Source organism: Misgurnus anguillicaudatus, chromosome 10 (genome assembly GCF_027580225.2).
Source record: "Misgurnus anguillicaudatus chromosome 10, ASM2758022v2, whole genome shotgun sequence".
Classification (NCBI taxonomy): domain Eukaryota; kingdom Metazoa; phylum Chordata; class Actinopteri; order Cypriniformes; family Cobitidae; genus Misgurnus; species Misgurnus anguillicaudatus.
In genome coordinates, this window is record NC_073346.2 from 31,453,504 (window position 1) to 31,476,990 (window position 23,487).

The 23,487-nt window shown below is 40.1% G+C and overlaps 1 protein-coding gene across 7 annotated transcripts in view; it reads right to left on the reverse strand.

Moving 5' to 3' along the window:
- rbms3 (RNA binding motif, single stranded interacting protein) overlaps positions 1 to 23,487 on the reverse strand; it is a 291,895-nt gene that overhangs the window by 190,494 nt on the left and 77,914 nt on the right. Inside the window, exon 1 of one of the 7 annotated variants that reach the window (XM_073872375.1) lies at positions 2,764 to 3,804. The exons of 2 other annotated variants lie outside the window; for them this stretch is intronic. In XM_073872375.1, the coding sequence (XP_073728476.1) occupies positions 2,764 to 2,838 (75 nt within the window). In that variant the 5' untranslated portion in view covers positions 2,839 to 3,804. Of the gene's footprint in view, positions 1 to 2,763; positions 3,805 to 23,487 lie in introns of those variants that run through there. 4 more of the 7 variants (XM_073872374.1, XM_073872376.1, XM_073872381.1 and 1 more) reach the window with 4 other exon arrangements.

The following is a 23,487-nucleotide window of genomic DNA, read 5'->3' on the forward strand; positions in this document are numbered from 1 at the left end:
TTTATAAAATGTCCTAAAACTGGGGCCTAGGGTGGTCCTTATTTTTCAACTTTTAAAAGTTCATGCTCTCACCACACCAATATGTTTGAATAAATAAATAGGGCAAACATTTTTCAATATTAATTAATATTTAGAGGTTGCTCAAGACCTTTAAAGTTTAACACATTCGCGTATTATGTGATACTTTGTGCTATCATGTATAATTGTTTAATAATATATACTTATGGCAGCAATGGACTTATTTGACCATGCTCCATGCAATTAAAACTCCTGTTTTAGTTGTGATATATCTTTCAAAGCAAGAAAGCTTCAATGTGAATAAAGCACAATAGAAAATATACACTGAGACAATGGCTGAAGCAACACGAAGCAAGTCCGCTATATGGTTACTTAGATCAGAAGAGACTAAAATAACTGGAACAAAGTTACCCTCCATGAAGCAAGTTTTATGTGTGTTGTGCGTTTTTAAATAGTACAGTTTTTGCAAAAATATGTCATTTCGGCAATATTCAAAGGCTTTGAGTAACCTCTAGATGTTGTAGGAACAATTCAACATTTTGTACAGTTTGTTTCTTATTCATATCCTAACACATTTAGGGGGTGAGTGTTGAACATAAAAAATTGACCCATTATAATGACCACCCTACTGGGGCCCCCCTGCACTATCTCAGTCCCCCAGTTTGAGAACCACTGGTGTAGGGAACACACAAACTGACAAACAATCAGTTTGAATGCAATGCAATCCGCTTAGGATTAAATCATCAAACGCATAAATGTAAATGTAGGCTATACTTTTGCTGCAGCATGCTCTGATGTAGGCATCCATCGACCAATGAAAATTTCAGAGAGGCAATTGTAGTTGAAAAAATCCAATTTGCAGTAGTCGCAATTGATTTTAAACCGACTAGGCCCTTTTCACAACCTTAAAACAGATATTATGCATTCCTACCGTATCTGTCAAACGCTCCATTAGAGCTTTGTCTAGTGTGGTATTTTTGCTCTTCATTCAGTGTAAAATCATGGACAAACTGTCTTAAGCAAAAGTAAATGCTCTTTGAACCCGATCACACATGACTGCTTCCAAACAGCATTTCACTGCAAGGCCCGGTATTATATGCACCTAATGTTACAAGCTGTGATATCCCACATTATAAACCCATGGATGAATGTTTCATTTTCTTTTGAACCCACTTCAACGCAAACACATTCACTTGTAATTGATACCAGGGTCTTTGTATAATTTAACAGAATTGCAGAATCTCGACATCAACAGCTTACTGTAGCATCATAATTTCCCCTGCTTAACATTTGCCTCTGATTGAACTCACAGAGTTATTAGGGCAGAGAGAGAGAGAGGGGAAGTGAAAGAGTGTGAGAGAGAGACCGATAGAGAGGGAGAGAGAGGAAGGGCAGTGATTGTGTGTCAGCTGCCCTTCTTCCCCCCACATGATTGATTTCCCCCGGAGGAATGCCTCTTCTCGGAGAGCACGCTAGAATCAAGATTAATAACAGCCCATTTACATCCCCAATCACACGCACACACGCAATCGCACTCATGCTGACCCGTACTCATGCGCGCTTACGCAAGGTCCCCATCCTTTACAGGCACATCTGAAATGTGAAACTTAGGGCCAGCGCCAAAAAACCTTCTCCATCTACTTTAATAATCTGCAGATCGATAATTATTCCCAGACTGGGCCATCTACCCACAATGGTTAAGCATTACCCATAATGCTTCACTTCGGTGCAGATATCCACCAGATATCACCGACGTGAATTATTGTTGTGCTTCGTTTTTGGTCGCAACAAGAGAGGATGAAAACATCATCTGCGGGACAGGCCCTCCCATCCCTCAGAGACACTGAAAAACTCATTAGACAGCGGAAGCGGGTGAGATCCAATTTGACTTGACCTTGAATGCAGGGAGGTGTGTGCGCATGTATTGATGTACAATATGGTGCCTGTTGCTAGTAGCAGATACAAAATAGCTTGATTAAAGCCCTTCATCTTTGTATATAGATTTTGGAGGTGAAGATTGACCAAGCACTTACTAAAACTTAAAAGTGTAACACTTGAGAAAGCAGGAAAGCGAAAGGTCGTAAACACGTTCTTGATGGAGAGTGACTTGGCCGCTGCAGTATATCATGTGTCTTTTGGGAACGCTTGCATATTTGGCCAATGTTGTGCAAGCAAATGCTTCCAGTAAAGAGATTTTCCTTCTACACTCAACTCCCTCATCTTGATATTGCTTAGTGTAAGTTGATCATGAAAATTCATCTTATCCTGTTTAATATCTTACCCTTTGTTCTGACAGCCATTTTTTTTTGTTGTTGCTCTGATCCAATCATAACCCTCCCTCACTTTCATTCACTCATGTAACACGAGTGCTGGCCTCTTATGGGGAGCGTTGCATAAAAACATTCATGAATCACAAGGGGAGGCCGAGATCGCCAGCTCCCCGATAGCATCTCGGCACTATCGATCACCGCGTGGTAATCAATTCTCCACGTCCGGGTGGTGTAGGGGCTTTGAGAGATGGATGCAATTATTCAACTCCCTCCACCACAGGCTACACAGCTGAGAGAACAAAATCTCAGGATCATGAGTTTGCGTGTGGGTGCGTTCTTGCCAACCATGCACCTTACACCTCTTCTGTTGAGTGTCAAGTACCAAGTCATGTGGTTTGGGTGCGAATGAGAGGAAGCACGTGAAAGAAAATCAGAACATCACCAAGCCCTTAACTCAACAATCAAAGTCTCTTACCTTAGTCTGAAGGTAGTGGGGGTAATAGTAAGTGTACTGGGGGTACATTGGTTGCTGTTCCAAACGTTTGCCCATGTAGCTGGAATCTTTCTGGCTGTAGCTGGATACGGAGACTCGCGTGGGATCCAACAACTCAAAAAGCCTCTCCTCCTGGTTCCGCAGCTGGAGGCTAGATCCGTGTGAGGGATGGTGCCAAAGGAGAATGGAGAGAGAGAGAATGGGACTATACGGACACCGGCGCGCGTCTGTGCCGTGCCTCTCCTCTCACGCCGTCTTCCGAGGAAGGAGAGTAAGAGGTGATGGAAGGAGAACGGAGGGATAGCAGCGGAGGTGTACACGAACAGAGAAGGAGCAGCACAGGAGAGAGGAGAGGAAGGAGGAGGGAGGTGAGGGAAAAGGAGGGGGGCACTGTGGCGATCACTTCTCCGGAAAGCCGGCTTCTGGTCTCCTGCTCATGCCCTGACTTTGTCTCTCTATCTCTCTTTCTCTCTTAACTCACTTGCTCTCTGACAGTCGGCACAGCGTCAGTTCCCAAAGGAGGTTGTCAGATATCCCAGTTGCACACTTTGTTCCCGTCTGTCTGACGCACAAAGCAGCAATGTAGACAGTCGGCGGACTTGGATCTCGAGCCAAGCAGGAGACGGCACAAACTCCAGGCAGACTGCAGTATCCGAAAACTCCAGATGTGAGCGCGGTGCACGGCGCCGTTTTTCTCTGTGATGTTCTTCTCTCGTTCTGCCTCCCTTGTCTGCCCGCTTTGTTGTGCGCGAGTGTGTGTGCGAGAGTGAATGTGAGTGTGTGTGCCTGTGTGAGAGTGTGTGAGTGAGTGTGTGTGCGCGCTGCCGGCTGCTCCACACTGTGGGTAAGATTGAAGGGATCAGCTCGGGCAGCGCCGCGTTCCTCCTCCTTCACAGCCTGGTGGGAGGGGCTGAAAGCCGGCTGCACCACTCCCAGGCAGGGGGAGTGTCTTAAACAGCCTATCTCTGCTTGTTCTCTTAAAAGAGCTGCTGCTCGCTGCACGGCTTCACTAGTGCAGAAGAGTATGACTTACTCCCTCTCACACATTTAGGGGGAGGGAACAAAGGCATCACAGCAAGGAATCGAGGCCCCCTACTGGTCGACCAGAGACTCTCGCCTCACCTGTTTTCATTGTTTATCCATTTTCAGACTTTTCATCCCAGCTCTTTTCAGTTTTATTTCACAGAGTGTATTTTTAACTTCACTTTCCTCGATAAATAAAAAATGAATGACTGTGAGATGTCTCTTTGTGCTCTTGTCTGACACATGCTGGCAGACTTGCGTTGGTTGATACACTGACATACTGACACACTGACATGCATACTAGTACATAAGGGTACTGCAAGCTTAGCCATGGACCAGATTCTTCCATACTAACACTAAGCTCATACATATACAAGTAATCAAGTTCAGAGGGCTAATAGAAAACAGATGCTTTATCCCACAAGCTCTGCAATAGTATGTGTGCAGTGGCCAATTATTTGCCACAGAGAAATTGTACCCAAAAAAAGGTAACTCAAAAACCGCTCCATAACCAACCACAAAGCCTCTTTGTTTTAGAACAAACTTTGATCATTGTTTTGACATGACTGCGTTTTTTCAGAGATACTCTGCTTTGTGCTTTTTACAGTAATGAAGTTGAGTTGCAGATAGGCAGTGACAGTTTTAGGGTTGGACAAATTAGCACAAAAGTGAAGCAGATTTTAAAGGTTTGCAGACTGCTGGTGGTAATTATGAGAGCTTTAGCCACTTGTTCCCAAAGACTGCAGTGAAGTGAAATGAATGCAAAAATGCCAACCTAGTAAGCTGCAATCTGCTAAGATAACAAACAATGCATTTTCATTAAGAAAGGGTTGCATACAAATCTGCAGTGTGAGGAGCGAGAGAGAGAGAGAGAGAGAGAGAGAGAGAGAGAGAGAGAGAGAGAGAGAGAGAGAGAGAGAGAGAGAGAGAGAGAGAGAGAGGTGTACGAGTCAAGCCTTCTCATCACTATGTTTGGAATGTCGAGGCCCAGAGAAAGAGGAAGGGGTGGGCACAGAATACAAAACTTTAATGCAAAGCCAGTAAACGTTTAAGGAGTTAACAACATTAGACACAAATTGAATTGCTTTGCAAAAAGGTGACTTTTTCATACTTTAAAATTTTTCTTTTTCATACGTTTCATTTTAGATCCATATCTTACATTTCTAGTTAAATTTTTTATTAATACCTTCAACCTCCTCTCTGCACATTACCATCAAATGGGCCATTATATGCTGGCATCCCCTTACGACTTCTGTAAGACTTTCATGTCAATGGCAAAATTTTACTTATTTTTGTGTAAAGAACGAAAAAACATATAATATGCCCTTTGTACTTAACCATCTAGCGTATAAATTTTAAAAGGCTTAATATTGTCCAATATTAAACACTTGCTGTTTTTTTTTACTAACCGGAAGTATAAGCAGTTTCTCAGACAAGGTCGCAATGCAAGTCACAAAAAAATCTATTTGTTCTTGGTGCTTTTATTGTCATTAATTTCTTGTTTTGCCCAATATGACGTCAGTCATCATCAGAACATAGTATATACTCTTAAAAATAAAGAGTGCTTTACAGCGATGCCATTAAAGAACCATTTAAGGATCCTCAAAAAAACATTTGAAGAGTTTCGTTGCAAAACGAGATAAATCCATTTTTTAACATTTTTGTCAAAACATGTTTATTATTATGTTATCATGTTATTATTTTGTTTTATGTTGATACTTAGCTGTATTTTTTAAGTTATGAAGGTTTAAATCAAAACAAACCAACTGCAGTTGAATTGGAATGAATTGGAATGCACAACCAAAAAATGAGATTTCTGAACAATTAAAAAAACGGTGGTTATCTCGTTTTGCAACGAAACTCTTAATTTCTTTCATATTTTAATAATATCTAAAGAAACCTTTATTATTTAAAGGGGAAATAAGTAGGATTTACCCCCATCTAGTGGTGAAATTGTATTTTGCATTCAAACGAACAGTGCTTTCTAGCGCCTCGCCTTTCCAAATGCGTGTTGCAACAACCATAGATATAAAGGCTAGATGGCTCGTCCGTGCTGCTGGCCAATTGAGTGCAACGTCCGCATTTTGGCGGCCATCTTAGGACAGGGCGCTCGCTCACTCGTAGCATTGAGTTTTAATGATGCAGGTACTTTTAAATGACCATAACTTGCTTAATTTTTTACCGATTTTCAAACGGTTTGGTTTGTTATAAACGTCAAAGATGTACCTATGACACTGCATACCTATACTAAAAATAAAAAATAAATTCATGAAACATGTTAAAGCATCCAGAATTATAGCCACGTTAATAACGTTTGTAAAAACCCAAACCGTTTGAAAATCGGTAGAAAATTGAGCAAGTTATGGTCATTTAAAAGTACCTGCACCATTAAACTCAATGCTACGAGTGAGCGAGCGCCCTGTCCTAAGATGGCCGCCAGGTGATGCCGTTAGGGACTCCGCCTTGAGCCATCTAGCCTTTATACATATCTATGGCAACAACGACAGCCGTTATGTAATCACTGATCTCCTTGTCCGTTGCAGCCAGTTCACGTGTTCTGAATGAAAACGCGTTGGTAGGCTAGTGCTTTTTGTCCCTCTCTGCTATTATAGTTTATCAATACGGCTGAACGATATGGATGCCTCCTTGGACTTACCAGTTCAATGTAAGTAATTCTAAGTTTACAAAGAAAAGTCAGATCACTGGCAGAGGTCATTTGACAACAACGAGGACATATTTATGAATAAAGACATTGATTTTGATTAATAAAACACTTAAAATCCTACTTACAGTCCCTTTAAAGAACCTTTTCTAAAACCGAAAGGTGCTTCAGATGCAATGGCGGCCGGTGACTTCTTTTTTCGAGGGCGCTTGATGCAAAGTTCGTCACAACATGTATGTAGCCCATCATGTGTGTGGTTCCTTTTTTCAAAGTATGTGTTCTGCGCTTTGAGAGATCCTGTGTGCACCACGTGTTTTGTCAAAATAAGTGCCTGCTGCAGATGCGTCTAAAGGTTTATGATAAAAGAGATGCTCACGTTTGCCAGATACTCGCATAATCTCATGCGTAATCACAGTTACTGTTAAGTGAGTGTCTTGCGTGTATTTTGTGAACGTGAGCATCTCTTTTACCATAAACGGTTTTGACGCGTGTGCAGCAGGCACTTATTTTGATAAAACATGTGATGCACACAGGATCTCTCGACACGCAGAACACATATTTTGGAAAAGGGAACCACACACATGCCACTCCGAACACTTATTTTGAATTAGCGCCCCTCGGATGAGCAGTCACGAGCCACACTATTAAAAATAAAGGTGTTTCACAGCGATGCCATAAAAGAACCTTTTGAGGATCCTCAAAGAACCATTTCTTTCATACTTTTTATAATGTAAAGTAACCTTTAATACCTTAAAGAACCTTTTTTGAAACAGAAATGTGCTTCAGATGTTAAAGATGCTTTAACCTCCTAAGATCCAAGCTTTGGTTTGTCTTTTGTTCAGATTTCTTCCAGCTTTTTTGGGGTTAGGAAGAACCAATAAATATAATAACCAAATATTTTTCTTTGAACATGAAGCAGTGTAATTGTCCATGTTTATGTACAACAGGTTCCTATCGTAGGCTATCTTTGAATGCAATACCGGGAAAACGACCATCTTTGAACCTCTTTCATTGTATGACATAGGACCATCCAGGAAGAGCCACGTTCACAGAAATTGCGACGATTGTTTCACGATGGCAATCTTTAGACAATAATAGTGCAGTGTATCCCGGGCTTTAGGAGGTTAAAGAACCATTTAGACAAGAAAATGTTCTTCTATGGCATCGTGTAGCACCTTAATTTTAAAGACTGTAATCGTCTCTTCAAGCGAACTTTGCTCTAACAGCATCTAAAAACCTGCCTCTCTTCTGTTACGCAAAATTGCAAACATGAGCGAGTCAGGCGTTACACACTTAATTTTGGGGATTTTATTTTGAAGACACTACTCACACATCTACAGTATAGTATAAAGTGAAGTATGCAATTTAGGATGCATCTATTAACATACCGTCGCTGTCCGATGAAAACCACAAATGTCCATTTTGCCGATTTTGAGATTTTTCGACGGATTGAATGTCCAGGTTCATTTCCGTATACAGTATGCTTCACATATCTAAATGGCCAATGAAAAATTGTGAAATCATGCCATCTGATTTTCATGTATATCCGTTTGGCGTCAAAGCTGTCAATCACGCCACGTATCTCCCGCCCGGTGAAAGCATCTCGCCGGTCTCGTGAAGTTTCATCGAAGCTCAACACTGGATAGCCAAATAAACATAGCCTGTTGAGACAATGACTTTTCTTCATCGAGGTAAATGTTTCCCCCCTGACGCCAGACGTACGTCTAGGAGTGACAAAATTACGGTAGGACTGTGAAAACAATGTATCTGTCTAGCATTACCATGTCAGTGTATTGATTCATTGTCCCTTCATAGTTTGCAAGAGACATTTAATAAATGTATAATTAATATTAAATAAACTTACCGCATTTAATAAACTAAGACGTAGGCTATTTAATAAACTGAGCGTATTCATCCGTCAATATAAAACGACTTGGCCATTCTAATTAATGATCGGAAGAACGTGTATCGACCACCTTTACTGTAAAATATGCACGTATGTCCATTTAAACTCAATTTTGGTCAAATGTGGATTATATCATTACACTGGCAAGAATATGGTTACATGTAAAGATGCCGTACCAAGTATGACAACGCTACATTCAACTGCTTTTGAAATACAGTGTTTTTTCACTTCCTAAAAAGTTACCGTTTTGGACATACGTGAATTTCATCGGGCAGCGACGATACGTTAAATGTAGCCGTGCGGCAAGCGTGCTTCGCGATGCACACGCGACGCACTCTTTTATCAGGCACGCCGGGAAAATACTTCAACCTTTTAGAATGCCGCACCGAAAGCTCTTGGAAAGAAGGAGGGGAAGTGGCGTGGCCGTATTTTCCATGCAGCTTTAAATGCGAACCGCTCCTAATATTCTGGTCACTGCATCAAAAATCGAAAAGTCTGTCATCATTTACTCATCCTCATGTTGTTACAAACCTGTATACATTTCTTTGTTACACTGAACACAAAGGAAGATATTTGTAATGAAGCAGGAAATAGAAGCAGCATTGACTTCCATAGTAGGAAAAATACTACTATGGAAGTCAATAGCGCTCAAAAACGGTGTGGTTACAAACATTGCTCAAAATGTCTTTCTTTGTGTTCAGCAGAGTAAAGAGTTTAATGCAGGTTTATCACAATGTGAGGGTGAGTAAATGATGACATCATTTTCATTTTCGGGTGAACTATCTCTTTAAGAAACTTTAATCACAAAACTGTCCTAAAAGAGCAAGGACATTTTGATTTCTTATGACCCCTTTGATACATTAATTGCATCAAAGATATAAACTGTATGATTTGTTTTGTGATTCATTTTTCTTCCTATGATATTTTATACAACAGCCATGCTCTACATAGTTAGACGTATTATTCAAAGCCTCAATGTTTTCTCGTAGGGTAAACAAATGGAAATTAACAGTCTTTTATTTCCTTACTCTGCCTAATGGTTTGAGGTTTTTCTGGAGTTATTGTGCAGGGTTAGCGTGAGTACACGCTCAGAATGGGAGTGCTGCCATGCCTCTGTAATTGTTCTTGCTACGGTCTTCAAAGAACCCAGCAAATGGAGCTGGACACGCTCCCTGCAACTCAGAGGTACTATTCTCAAAAAGCCAAGAAGAAAAAGTGCTCTCATCTGGACTGGAGCACAGCTGGGAAAACAGAGTATATTGGCTGCTCTCATTCATGGGCACACAGAAAAATGATGGGATAACTGTGACCCATAGATAGAAGAGGAAGCCTTATTCGAAAACCTGCGCTGTATATTAAAAGAGAAAAATATCACCACTATTGGCTCTGCATGCGTTAAAGGAACACGCGACTTTTTCGGATTTTAGCTTATTCATGTATCCCTCAGAGTTAGATAAGTCCATACAAACCTTTTTCTTCTGTGCATCCCATAACTCTGTCTGATGCACCCACTACTAGCCTAGCTTAGCACAAAGAATGGAAGTGAATGGCTCCGGTTAGCGTACTGCTCCCAATAAGTGACAAAATAACCCCAACATTTTCCTATTTATATGTTGTGATTTGTATAGTCACATTGTGTACAAAAAACAAGGTCATATGACACAAAGCCATATTTTAACCGTATACATACTGGGAACTATAACTACCCAAGTATCAGTGCTTTGCCTTCTGTGAATATAGTTCCCAGTATGTATACGGTTAAAAGATGGCTGTGTCTCATATGACCTTGTTATTTGTACACGATGTGACTATAGAAATCACAACATGTAAATAGGAAAATGTTGGCAGGGCTCCAAACTGCCACCAAATGGTGGCATTTTGCCACCAAAATTTGAGAGTGTGCAACTGAATTTTACATCCAGTCGCACATGTGCGACCAGTAAATTTGACCGTTTTTGTGATGTGACACTGAATTTGAAACAGTGCGTTGTACTTTCTGCATCTATCATCAAAGTATTTATTAGTAATACAGTGGAAATTAGTAGAAATGTGAATATTTGGTTAGCATGTTGATTTACGGTGTGTGCCCCTAAATTTTCTGGTTGCGCCCCTAAAATTTTCAGTTGGGAGCTACTGTGCTCCTAGTGAAAAAAGTTAGTCTAGAGTCCTGGTTGGGGTTGTTTTGTCACTTATTGAGAGCAGGATGCTAGCTGGAGCCATTTACTTCTAGTCTTTGTGCTAAGCTAGGCTAGCGGTGGGTGCGTCAGACAGAGTTAATCCATATGTCTGAGGTAATCCATAGAATACCATTTGGTTACACAAGCATACAGTAACTATTATATCCTTATAAATCCTTAGGGCTACTGTAGAAATGTAGAAAAAACTTCTATGTAAGGGGACCCGCAGTGTATGCAAATAAAAATGGCTCATTCTAAGGTAATAAAATAATTTTGTCTGGTTTTTATACATCACTGTTAATATAGTTATGTATATTATTAGGGCTAAAACGATTCATCGAGTTACTCTATTAACTCGATTCAAAAAATTCCTCGAGGCAAAAATTCTGCCTTGAAGCCTCGTTAAATTCCTATGACGTGCACTACACGCGCCAAGATCTGATTCACACGGACCGTTGTTCAATGTTCAGGAAGCACATGATAGTGCGTGGTACATTTTGAATTTAGTTGGCGCGATGGTGGAGAGCGAATATGTCCATAAACGCTAGAGAGAGAACGTCTAAAGTTTGGGATCATTACATTATCATTACAGTCAGCATCTGAACCGAAAACATCCACTGCAGTTTCACCAAGCGTCGATGAAACAAGATAACGTAGCTTCCGCTGATTTTAATCCCATACTGTATTTGTAGCGATGTCGTTATGCGGTTTGACTAGATATGATGTTTAGCTTTGATGTTTTCGTATTCACGTTCAATTGTAGGAGAGTATAGCTTAAAAAAGAACCCATTCACGCACACGCATGCACTTTACAGGCGTGTGCACCAAAAAAACGGCACCACAGTGCAATCATATATGGGCAACTTGTAATCTGATATATATTGTTCAATAATAATAATCTCTGTCTTATTGGAGTTTAGCATAATGAAGTTATTCTCTCTCACGCGAGTCAGACCGATCGCGCAATGCATCATTATGCTTAAACTTTTATGTAGCCACGCAACAATAATTTCAGCTGCATTCATTCACTGTGTACAGCGGAACGTGATGTTGTGATTTTTCGAACGGATTCTTCACCTAAAATGCACCGCAATGCAAGTGATGCAAACTAAATGCAGCGTTCTATTGAAAACGAATGTATGTATTTCTGCCGTACCAAAATGCAATGAAGCAACTGAACGTCTGACTGGGGTGTCACTTTTCCTCACGCACAGAACGCGTGCACACACACATACAAACACAGGTGCACGTGCGCGCACACACACACAGATTGTTACCATAGCAAATAGGCTCACCCCAGAAATGATATATTATTTGTTAGTAGCCTAATGGTAAATGCTGCAGTTGTAGAAATGTACATAAACCAGATATTTACTTTGATGTCAGGGCTAGATTACAGCATGAAACCTGTTGAGCATATTAATAAATTAAAGTGCTTAATTGTTAGTACTGGCACTTATAAACACTAAATGGGTAAAAATAATGAATGAAATAAATAGGCTTATTTTTTGGAGCCAAATACCTCTGTTTTTTTTAGAAATAAAAGCCAAATGCTTGAACATTTTACAGCCACGTCATTTTCGTTATGCATTATTTGTTTTGGTTGCTTAAAAACACACACAAAATTGTTATCCGATTACTCGATGAATCGATCGATTCAGTGCTAAATTAATCGATTACAAAAAGAATCGATAGCTGCAGCCCTATATATTATATTGCATTTCTGTCAAGAGATCATTCTAAAAGTTACAAAATGCACCTTTGATGGATCTGTGCTACAAAAAAGACTGAAGCCACAAAATGTGTGGCTTTGTCAGCTAAGCTATTAGACTTATGATAATCACACTGCAAACAATTGAAATAGGAACCAAAAATCCATACAGTACATTTAAGGAGGAACCATCCAGACACCAAAGAGAAACACCCTGGCAACCACGCAAAATAACATTCATGTCCAAAAATCTAGTTTCGGGATATATCATCTACACTTTTTTGCAGCCACATTGGCCAGAGTTCCCACCACCTGAGGGTTATCCCACCTGGCACCGGCCCAGCCAATCTGCTGTCTGTGCAATGCTAGCAAACACCTTTCTCGTCCAGTGACAGTCAGGCTAGATAAGTAACAGCACAAGCTTACCTGAGATAAAAGCTGCAATACCATCAATCACGTAACGAGAAAGGGAGGGTAAAGGAGTGCGAGAGCGAACGCTTGCGAGAAACTAATGAGAAGAAGATAGAAACAGAGTGCATCCGACATGCATTCATACATAATCAATTTGCGATCAGACCCCACCGACACAATTCATCAAAACAATCTTTCGCTGCATTAATATTCATTTCTTATCTATGGGTCATTGTTTACCAACAATAGAGAAAAAACAATCTGATATCATAAAGCTTGCAATCTAAGTCTGATCTCGGAGCAAGTATGAGCAGGGTAATACAAAACAGATTTAATGCCACTGTATGGACAGCTCCCCAATTTTATGTAAATGTAGCAAATTGTGTTTTTTTATGTATAAACAACCTATAAAACGAATTATTCCTATTTTCATTATATACTCATAATGAAGAAATTTAGCAGTTTGAGTCTACACATCTCAAGGCTTCAGGCAAATGGATCAAACACATACTGAGTTTTTTGCGGTTGAACGGACATTATTTCACAAAATTATTTCAAATTGACACAATTATGCTCGTAAACATAGTCAGTTATGTCTTAAGTAAATGTGAACCGTGTGCTTGTTTTTAATACACGGCTCGTTGGAATGCTTGTTTCTGATTGGCCAGCCGTGACATTTGGAGTTTTGTTTCTTTGCTATTTTAGTACAGTGAACTCATTGTCATGTTCAAGAAACCAATTTGAAATGATTCAAGCTTTGTGACATGGTGCATTATCCTGCTGGAAGTAGCCATCAGAGGATGGGTACATGGTGGTCATAAAAGGATGGACATGGTCAGAAACAATGCTCAGGTAGGCCGTGGCATTTAAATGATGCCTAATTGGCACTAAGTGGCCTAAAGTGTGCCAAGAAAACATCCCTCACACCATTACACCACCACCAGCAGCCTGCACAGTGGTAACAAGGCATGATGGATCCATGTTCTCACTCTGTTTACGCCAAAGTCTGACTCTACCATCTGAATGTTTCAATAGAAATCGAGACTCATCAGACCAGGCAACATTTTTCCAGTCTTCAACTGTCCAATTTTGGTGAGCTTGTGCAAATGTAGCCTCTTTTTCCTATTTGTAGTAGAGATGAGTGGTACCCGGTGGGGTCTTCTGCTGTTGTAGCCCATCTGCCTCAAGGTTGTGTGCGTTCACAAATGCTTTGCTGCATACCTCGGTTGTAACGAGTGATTATTTCAGTCAAAGTTGCTCTTCTATCAGCTTGAATCAGTCGGCCCATTCTCCTCTGACCTCTAGCATCAACAAGGCATTTTTGCCCACAGGACTGCCACATACTGGATGTTTTTCCCTTTTCACACAATTCTTTGTAAACCCTAGAAATGGTTGTGCATGAAAATCCAAGTAACTGAGCAGATTGTGAAATACTCAGACCGGCCCATCTGGCACCAACAACCATGCCATGCTTAAAATGGCTTAAATCACCTTTCTTTCCCATTCTGACATTCAGATTGGAGTTCTGGAGATTGTCTTGACCAGGACCACACCCCTAAATGCATTGTGATTGGTTGATTAGATAATTGCATTAATGAGAAATTGAACAGGTGTTCCTAATAATCTTTTAGGTGAGTGTATATATATGAGAAATATTAAGTAGGCCTTACCAATTTTTTGTTTGTTTGTTTGTCATAGTTGTTAAATTTAGTTATTATTTACTTAAATATATACTGTAGGATAGAATCTTCCCAAACAAAGTGAGTGCAAATTGTTACCAAAATTTTATTGAATAGATTCTATAGGTTGTTTTGTACAGTGTAGTTTTTGGTGTCATGACCTTATTTATTAAAAGTTATATTTAAAATTAACACCCATAATTTCAACAAAGAAAACATGACGTTTTGAAACCCCGGTAAAGTAGGTAGGGCTCGAAAACACACCCCAAACAATACTCTGAAAACATCCCAGCGTGTTTTATCACTTAAGAGTGCCTTGTTAAGTCCCGGGGTAGTTGAGGTTCATTTCACACAGCTTTGTTCCCCACGCTTAGACTCGAAGCCATAAAGTTTAATAGAGTTCCTCTAATCTCACACTGGGCGACCCACAGCACAGTGGCGCACTTATTAGATGTTCTGGCAAAAAGCGGTCACAGATTCAGACATATCTTCAGCTCTCCAAATGACTGATTTCATCGTATGTTTCCTTAAGTGTGTCATTTGAGGAAGTGGCGGCGCTACATTAAGCTGTTCTGAAGAAGAGGACAAGCATCAGTGTGGGTACACCGGGATAATTTCTAGATATAAAAGAAGGTTTAAGGTGAATTAAAAAGAAAGCTGGAAAAGACAGAAAAGACACATGATTATTAGGTAATAATGGTTAATATTTAATTAATAATCAATTGCCGCACACCAGTGGTTCTTAAACTGGAAGGGGCGTGATGGTGCCGGGGGTCCTGTTTTATGGCATTTTATAAAATGCATTACTTTATCATAAATTCTGGCTTAATTAAACCTAAAAAAAAAATAAGACTGCTAACCAACAGCTCTACATTGTATCATTTAATATGTGTTTTTTTTTTTATCAAATTCTAAGTTTGAGATTGTTTATGTCATGAATAAACAGAAAATGGATGAACGTTACACAAGGAGGGGGGCACACGGCAAAAAGTTTGAGAACCACACAGAACACTTGGGGAAAATCCTTGATTCTCGGTAAAGACATCATATGCATTGAAAAGAAATAACGGCCAGACAAAACCTTTTGGGTCTAAAGTTGTGAATGTTTTTGGAGCAGTAGAGAAATAACAAATGAGAAAATGAATCTTGGTTGCATAATTGAATGGATAGATTACAATGAAAATGTTTAAGTAACTTTTATGTTAAGGCATTTAGCAGACGCTTTTATCCAGTGAGACTTATAAAAGTAATCACTATTAGCTTACAAAGTCTCCCTATTTAGGGAGAGAGAAAGAGAGTTCATATGAAATCTCTTACACTTGATTGCAGATTTTGGTATCTTGGCATAGTTGAGACATTGTTGAGATATCTTGTGAAACTGTAGAGACAAATTTGGGGTGACTGGGGTATTTTTCATGTGCAAAATCTGAAAAGAGACTTATGATTTCTACATGCAAAATGGTAATCATGAACACAATCGTCTCTCTACCTTTATTTGTTACATTGGCTTAAATGAACTTCTACACCGGAAAATCCCCCCCCCAAAATATGGGATGTTTTAACAGGGCTTCAGTCTGTGTCATAGACTGTAAAAAAAGATGGATGACGTGATAAATTCTTCTTCGCTAAATCAGTGGCGTGCAACAAAAAATCAGTGTAGCTCGCAGTTCCCTCTACTGGTGAAAATAATCATTACATGACTGCTCCGGTCTGGTACACAAAGACTACATGTTGATCGGGTCTTTTAGTGTATGTGCTGGTTGTTTTGGACGTGCTATAAAACGGGGACATTTCCAAGGACAGCTCCAGTAGGGGACAGAACACCAAAAAACGGGACTGTCCGCAGAAAACGGGGACGTCTGGTCACCTAAGTGAAGTAACTCCTAGTGTGCCGGTGTATGTACTGTATATGAAAAGTCTCCTTAGCAAAAAAGTAAAAGTACTACTGATCTCTACAACGGTAACTTAAAAAGAATTCATCTTTAAAATATAAATCAGAAAATTTCACGCATTATAACAAACATAATAAATAACACAATAATAATTACAAAAGTCTCCAAGTACACACCCTTCAATATTTTTTGTTTTAGAAGTAATTGTTTATTAAAAGTTAAATATGCAGTTTGGTTGTAGTATAATATATAGGAGACATAAATTATATAAAATGGTTATATAGTATTATAGGTTAATTTGTGATTCCTTCCGCACAGCTGCACAATGCATGCAGTCTTAAAACTAATTCTGGCGGTTTTGTCATCATCAGCAGCTCATATAGCTCACGTCTGAGAAAAATCTCACATGCAAATGTATACATGAGTGGAAAGATGAAGCTCTTAAGAGATTTCACTTGGAGACCTGACGCCTTTAGCTATGGTAAGTACACTTTAATATGCTACAGATGGACGTAGGTTTATGCCATCTGGTATGTATTGATACATATAGCCCAGAATGTTTTGGTCCCCCCCCAATTTTCAAGTTGTGGCTACCGCCTTGTTTAACACAAATTATTGCATCAAAGGTCAATGTTGGATGCAAAAATGCAAAGGTGTGGGCTATATTTGTGAATGAATGAGCAAAAGCCAAAAAGTAGGCTATTACAAACATCCATACTCTCTCTTACCTGATACGCATATGAAAGACAAAACTTCCCTTTATAGCCACTATTCACTGCTGGACACCTAAACAAATGGCACAAAAATTACCAGTTTGTTTCATTCACTTCAAAAGCCGCAACGGATAAATGACTCTTGTGTTAACAGAGTTGAGATGTAGCACTTTCTGCCATGTTGCATTCATTAAGCTAAAAGCTAACCAAGCTCAACTGATCTGTGTCCATAATTAGAGAGTTATGGAGGCATCATTTGAACATTCAACGGACTGGCTCCTTTAACCAACCGCAGATTAATGAAAGCGACAGCGTTTCCAGAAAAACAATAAAGAGAGCAAAACAATTTGGCTTTCTGTCTTGAAATTTCATCCTGAATAAAACTATTGGCAGGAAAGGATCTGTTTTATGGTCCTGTCTCTCAGCAGGTGAAGGTGTATCTGAAGTAGGTGAAGGTGTAATGAAAGTATCTGAAACTGGTCTGGCGTGACTGACGCAAGAAGCACCAGTGGAAGGTAATTAATTTCTGTAAACGACTGCCATGTCTGTCAGCTTTTATAAACGACCGTTTATGTGTTATGGACGATTTAACCAGCCCCATTGAGGGGAACTGACACAGAGAGAGAGAGAGATAGATTATCGCAAACCACTGACCATATGAATAGACCTGCGTTTGGAGTTTGATATGAGCTCTCCATCTCATAATACGGCTACCATTCAGCTGTCACAGAACACTTATAAATTGTCACAAGGACTCCCCCGCGCTCTTTGCAGAATGGTGCGGCCCGTGTGTGGAAAGTGACATTTCTGAGTTTCTTTTGTAATTCTATACAGCAGACAAGTGCAATGTGAGCCGCTCAGCCCGTCTGTAATAACTCGGCACTGAGATGTTTGCACATTGCTCAGACATACAGAAAACATATAATATAAAAGATTAACTTCCCCAACGGCATTCTGGGAGAGCAACATTACTTTGTGAGCAAATAATATTGTTACGCTTGTAATTGGAGCTTCCCATGTTACTTCCCTAGCTGCACAACATAAAAATAGTTGGACTACTAGGACTGCAAGATATATATGGAATATTGCAATTGTATGCCTTAACTGAATGATTTAATATGACAAAAAATCTGATTCCCACCCAACAATAATTTTCAGGTTCAATTATATTTTATTAATATTTTAATTGATTACTATATTTTATAAAGCATTCAGTTGTAGTCCTTGGTCTATAGCTGCGATTTATTTACGATTAAACACTGCTATGATCGCTGCAACCAACGATTGTGTGCATAGCAACGTACCCTACTGAAAAACCAGCTAAGACCAGCATAAGCTGGTTTTTGCTGGTTTAAGGTGGCAGTAGCTGGTTTAAGCTGGTCTTCCCAGCCTGACCAGCTAAGTTCATCTAGACCAGCTTAAAAAGCGACCAAAACACAGCTAGACCAGCTTGCTACACCAGCAATACCAGCTAAAACCAAGCTGGGAGACCAGCTAAAACCAGCTTATGCTGGTCTTATGTGGATTTTTCAGTAGGGAAACATATTGTTTTTTGTTCACAGTCGGTCAGTGACTATTTTTGTTCAGCGGAAAGAAGTAATTTACTTCATGAAAGGTGTGTTGATACTAATTTTTTTTTAAATATCTGTATTGTGTGGTAACCGTTTAATAAAAACAATACTGGAAGTCACGGCTGAAGAAGTTGCCCCTACTGAAAAATCCAGCTAAAATACAAACAAATCTATTCGAATATCTATGCAAATGACACGATATGGCAGCACGTTATATGGGGGCCGCGAAAACACGCGCTATTCACCTAAAACACGTCTTCGCCCAAGTTGAAAATATTCAACTCGAGGAAAAATTCACATGACACGAAGTTAATCCCACGAGTAATCTAGAGCGAGTAAAGCGATGCCCCGCATTTGGTGTGTACGTAGCATAAGGGATCAATCACACCAAACGTATTTATGACAGTTGCAGCTGCCTTTTTTGAATCATTTTCTATGGCGCGCCTTGCATTTCCAAGCTTTTAAATGCGATTTGTGTGATTGGCCTCTAAGTCTTAGTGTTTCAGCTGGTGCTGGCAAAGGTTTTCTGCCAATCTGTTTGTCCAATTCATTTTCCAAATAAAAAATATTCCCAAACCCACGATTTGCATCTGATAGCAGTCACAACGTCTTCTGCCTCTTTTGCAGTGTTTTTGCTGCTACAACTGCTTTTGTTTGCTGCATTGCATTCACTTGCTGATGCTAGCAGACAAAAAGAAACGAAAATGTGCGGAAATGCCTAGATGGACGTTACATCAAGGAATGAGGATGCGGAGAGTGTCAAAATACAGGGTTCCCACACCTTAGTTAACTTCAAATTCAAGGACCTTTCAAGGACTTTCCAGGTCCAATACCATCAAATTCAAGGACTAAATATGGGGACACATTTCAAGCGAGAGCAAGGTTACATTGTGTTACCTTTTAAGATACATTGTTACAGTTCTCTTTCGAGGGAACTCACGCTGTGTCACTGTGGTGACACTTTGGGGACGCCTGCAAGGGTAAGTGCGTCTGAATGTGTATATGAAATTCAACCAATGGTGAGGCTTAACCACAAAGAAAGTGTGACGTGGGAGCCAGGAAGTATATCGCTATCTGAAATATTGCCAAAGACAGCGTTACAAGGATGCAGTAAGCATAGCAAGGGAGACGCAGTGCCTCGTTCCCTTCTCAGGGAACAACAGTTACATACGTAACCCCAGACATTTTCATGTGTCAAACACAACTATGCAAAAAAGCATTTTGGTATGAATCAACATTCGCATACAGAAGATATAAGCATTTAAAGCGAACAATTTGGCACGTGTGCTTATAAACAGTCTAAAATTTTTATGATATTTTCCAACACTACACAGGGAATAATATGGATTTTTTTCCAGAAAACGTCTTGCATAAAATAGATTCAAGCACTTTTGTATATTTTCAAAAACTTCCCAGGGCCTTGATTTTTTCCCCCTAGATTCACAAACTTTCAAGGACCCGAGGGAAAATAATGGTATCTTATATTGACATTTTATTTGTGGTATCCATGCATAAGAAATTAGAAATGTAATCGATGAATGTTACACCAATATTATTTAGCAAGATATTGCTTATTAAATTTTTCTTCAATACTGTGCACCCGCTTAAAAAGAAAATTAGATGCAGTAAAAGCTATTAAACAAAACAGCTATTCATTAAAATAAATGGTACTTTGTAACATTACATGCTGGACAGGACCGTTTAAATAGGTTCAAACCCACAGTACTCCACATTATGTGTTTCCCTTATCTGACACACCCAGTTCTCTTCAAAGGTCTCTCAGCTAATGAGCTCTTGATTTAAATCAAGGGTGTAAAACAGGAGAGACTTAAACAATGTGCAGTATCGTAGGGCTCCGGGATAAGGAATAAGAACTGTATTTAAGTTAGCAGCTTCGCTCCCCTCAGTCAGTTACTCAATACTGGTGGGTGAGCAGTCATGTTCGCTACAAAGAGCTTTCGAGAGGAAGTGTGTAATACCCAAGAATGTGCGTGTCGAATGTGTGTGCGAACCCTGGAATTAATGTTCCCTCCTCTGAGCTCCACATCCACTAGGTCGTAATCATCTCCTATAATGTCGTCTCTCATGCCGGGCGCATGCAGAAATAATTACAAAATGGAGGGGCAATTTTCGGAATACGACAGTGAGAAAAGTGGCACACGAGGCCAAGGAAACGAAAACAAGTTTCGAACGAGTACCCACTGCCATTTTATGGATCCCAAATTGTATTTCTTTACTGAACACGGTTTTTGGTCGCTAAAGCTTAACTTTAAAGTCTTCCACTGGGCCTGTCGAACAGCGGGCGGGAGACACGGGGGGGATTTTCAAAACCCATCAGCGCCGAATGAGAAGCGTAACCCTCCCACTCGCCGTGTTATGGCGAACCCTCTGGGTCCGAAGTCTTTTTTCACAACCCTCTCACCCTGCTGGAGAGGGCGCTTTGATGAAAGGCTCACACATCAGTTCTCTTTAAGCGGGAGTGTGTACGGCGGACTCAAGGTCCTGTCTCTGTAGTTGTGCAGGCGCCCTGGGTAATCAGGCCGGTGAAATGTGTTTTTACTGCTGATTACAGAGCAGCAGGAGATGGACGGCGGTTCAGAGGGGCCTCCGCCCCCTGGAAAAGACCCCTGGATCACAATGACAGAGAAGAATACAGAGGGTAAACTGTATGTACAGTAACAACATTTACTCCTAGAGCGTAAAAAGGCAGCTTTTGAGGACCATTCACAACATATAGCGCTACAGTGCTTAGAAAATCACCCCATTTTTCTCTGGATTATCCAGACAAAGGGTTGTAAAGTGGATGGAAGGAGGCAGGGGAAAAGGGAGAGAGATCTTTCTTTCCAAAAATAAACCTCTGAATGAGAATGGCCCTTTGATGGGGAACACTGGCTGAGTGCCATCATACAACTATATTCTGCTCAGTCTATCTAAGCGAGTCGGGGGTAAAGGCTAATGGATTCTTTTTTTGCCACTGCATTAACAATTAATAAAGTGCACATAAGCTTTTATAATTCAGATTTTTTTCTTTTTTGTGTTTTACTATTTATTTCAGCTAGTGCTTGCCTGGAAAGACTTTTTAAATCTTGATAAAACCATTGTAAAAAACAATCTCTTGACAGAAATGCAAAATAATATACAAAACTATATTATCAGGGGTGTATAAAGACCTTTCATGATGAACCGTTATGTGTTTATTACCTTAGAATGAGACGTTTTATCTACATACACAGAGGGTCCCCTTAAGTGGAAGTCGCCATTTTGTGCCGCCATATTTTCTACAGAAGCCCTTAACCGACAAACTTTTTTACTAAGTTGTCTCCGTCAAATACATGTTTTTCCAGTGACGGTTACCGTAGCTTCTCTATGCGTTTCAAAACAAGGGGTGGGCAGTGGACTGAGCCATTGGTTGCAATTGGCAACCTCATTACTGGATGCCGCAAAAATTTACACACTACACCTTTAAAATAAAATTGATGGTTAGAGTAGTAGACGAATATCTTGTAATATTTATTTACATGCATTATATTTAAATCTTCATGTATTTTAACATTTAATGGACAACATTACCCCAAACAAAGAAAATACTTAAAAATCCAGCTAAGACCAGCATAAGCTGGTAGCTGTTTTTTGCTGGTTTAAGGTGGCAGTAGCTGGTTTAAGCTGGTCCTCCCAGCCTGGCAAAGCTGGTCAAGCTGGTGGGTCAGCTGGTCTTCCAGTCTGACCAGCTAAGTCCAGCTTAAAAAGTGACCAAAACACAGCTAGACCAGCTTGCTACACCAGCAATGTAGCACCGCGGCACTTTCCTCCTTCTTTCCAAAACGCTTAGGCGTTCCCGTACCATCTGCTGTTACTAAGCAACCTAAGCATTGCATGATGTTGTACCGAGCACCCACTGGTGGAAAATAAATCGGCACCTATGTCCACAGATATGTCACTGGTGTAGCCTATAAACGGTTTCAGCAGTAACAACAAAAACAAGCGGCTTTCATGGTCAACACGTAACTTTCGGTAAACTCCTGCGTTCACATCAAGCGCGAGTGATTTCAATGTTAAGTCAATGAAGGTCTCGCAGCGCGAATAAGGCGTTTAGCGGGGCGCGGTAGACGCAATTTCGCCTCATTTGCGCATCATCTTAACTTTGGCGGAAAAACGAGCCGCGTTAACCAATCAGGAGCTTGCTCTAGTAGTGACGGGATTACAGGAAGTTACCTAGGAAACCAAAGCATTTGTTATTTTCGACGAGGTATTTGTTTAAGAGTTCAGTTTCAGCAACTAGTCAGACCATTAAACAAACAGAAACTGGAAGTTAACATGTCCGATGAAACGGTCATAGTATCAAAGCAAAAGCAAAAAAAATTTGTACAATGTTGGAGAAGCATCAGCAGTCACGGTGGTAAATAGACAGCGACTTTTGATCTTTCCTCAACTTGGTCCATTTTTGTTTATACCGTCATAGGCAAAAATTCATGAGGAAATGCGATGCAGATTTGTTTTACCTGACAAAGGGGTTTTAGCAGATCTTCTGCGTCTGACCTACGCTGTAGTTATGCCATAGGCTTTCAGGCAAGGCAGTGCTACTCACAGCCTATGGTGTAGTTACGTCCTAGGTCCGATGCATTAGTATAAATCATGCTTAAGCAATTTTAGGAGAAACATTAAGTTAATACTTAAATCAATCAACTGAAAAATCCATCAAATCTTCTGAGCTGTAACAGAGCAAACTCTGCAAAAAACACCCTTTTGTTTTTTAAATTAAAGAAATGTACACACTTCAAAGTTTCAAGAATGACAACAAGAGTGAATCTCCTAAATGTTCGTTCCACGTTTGTACGGAAAATGCGACAATTGTTACAGAGGTAACCATAGCAACATTCTGCTGTCCCACGTAGTTACCCTTCACTGCTATGACCAAAATAATATTACAGGGTTATGTTCTGCAAATTTAAACCTTCGTCTTG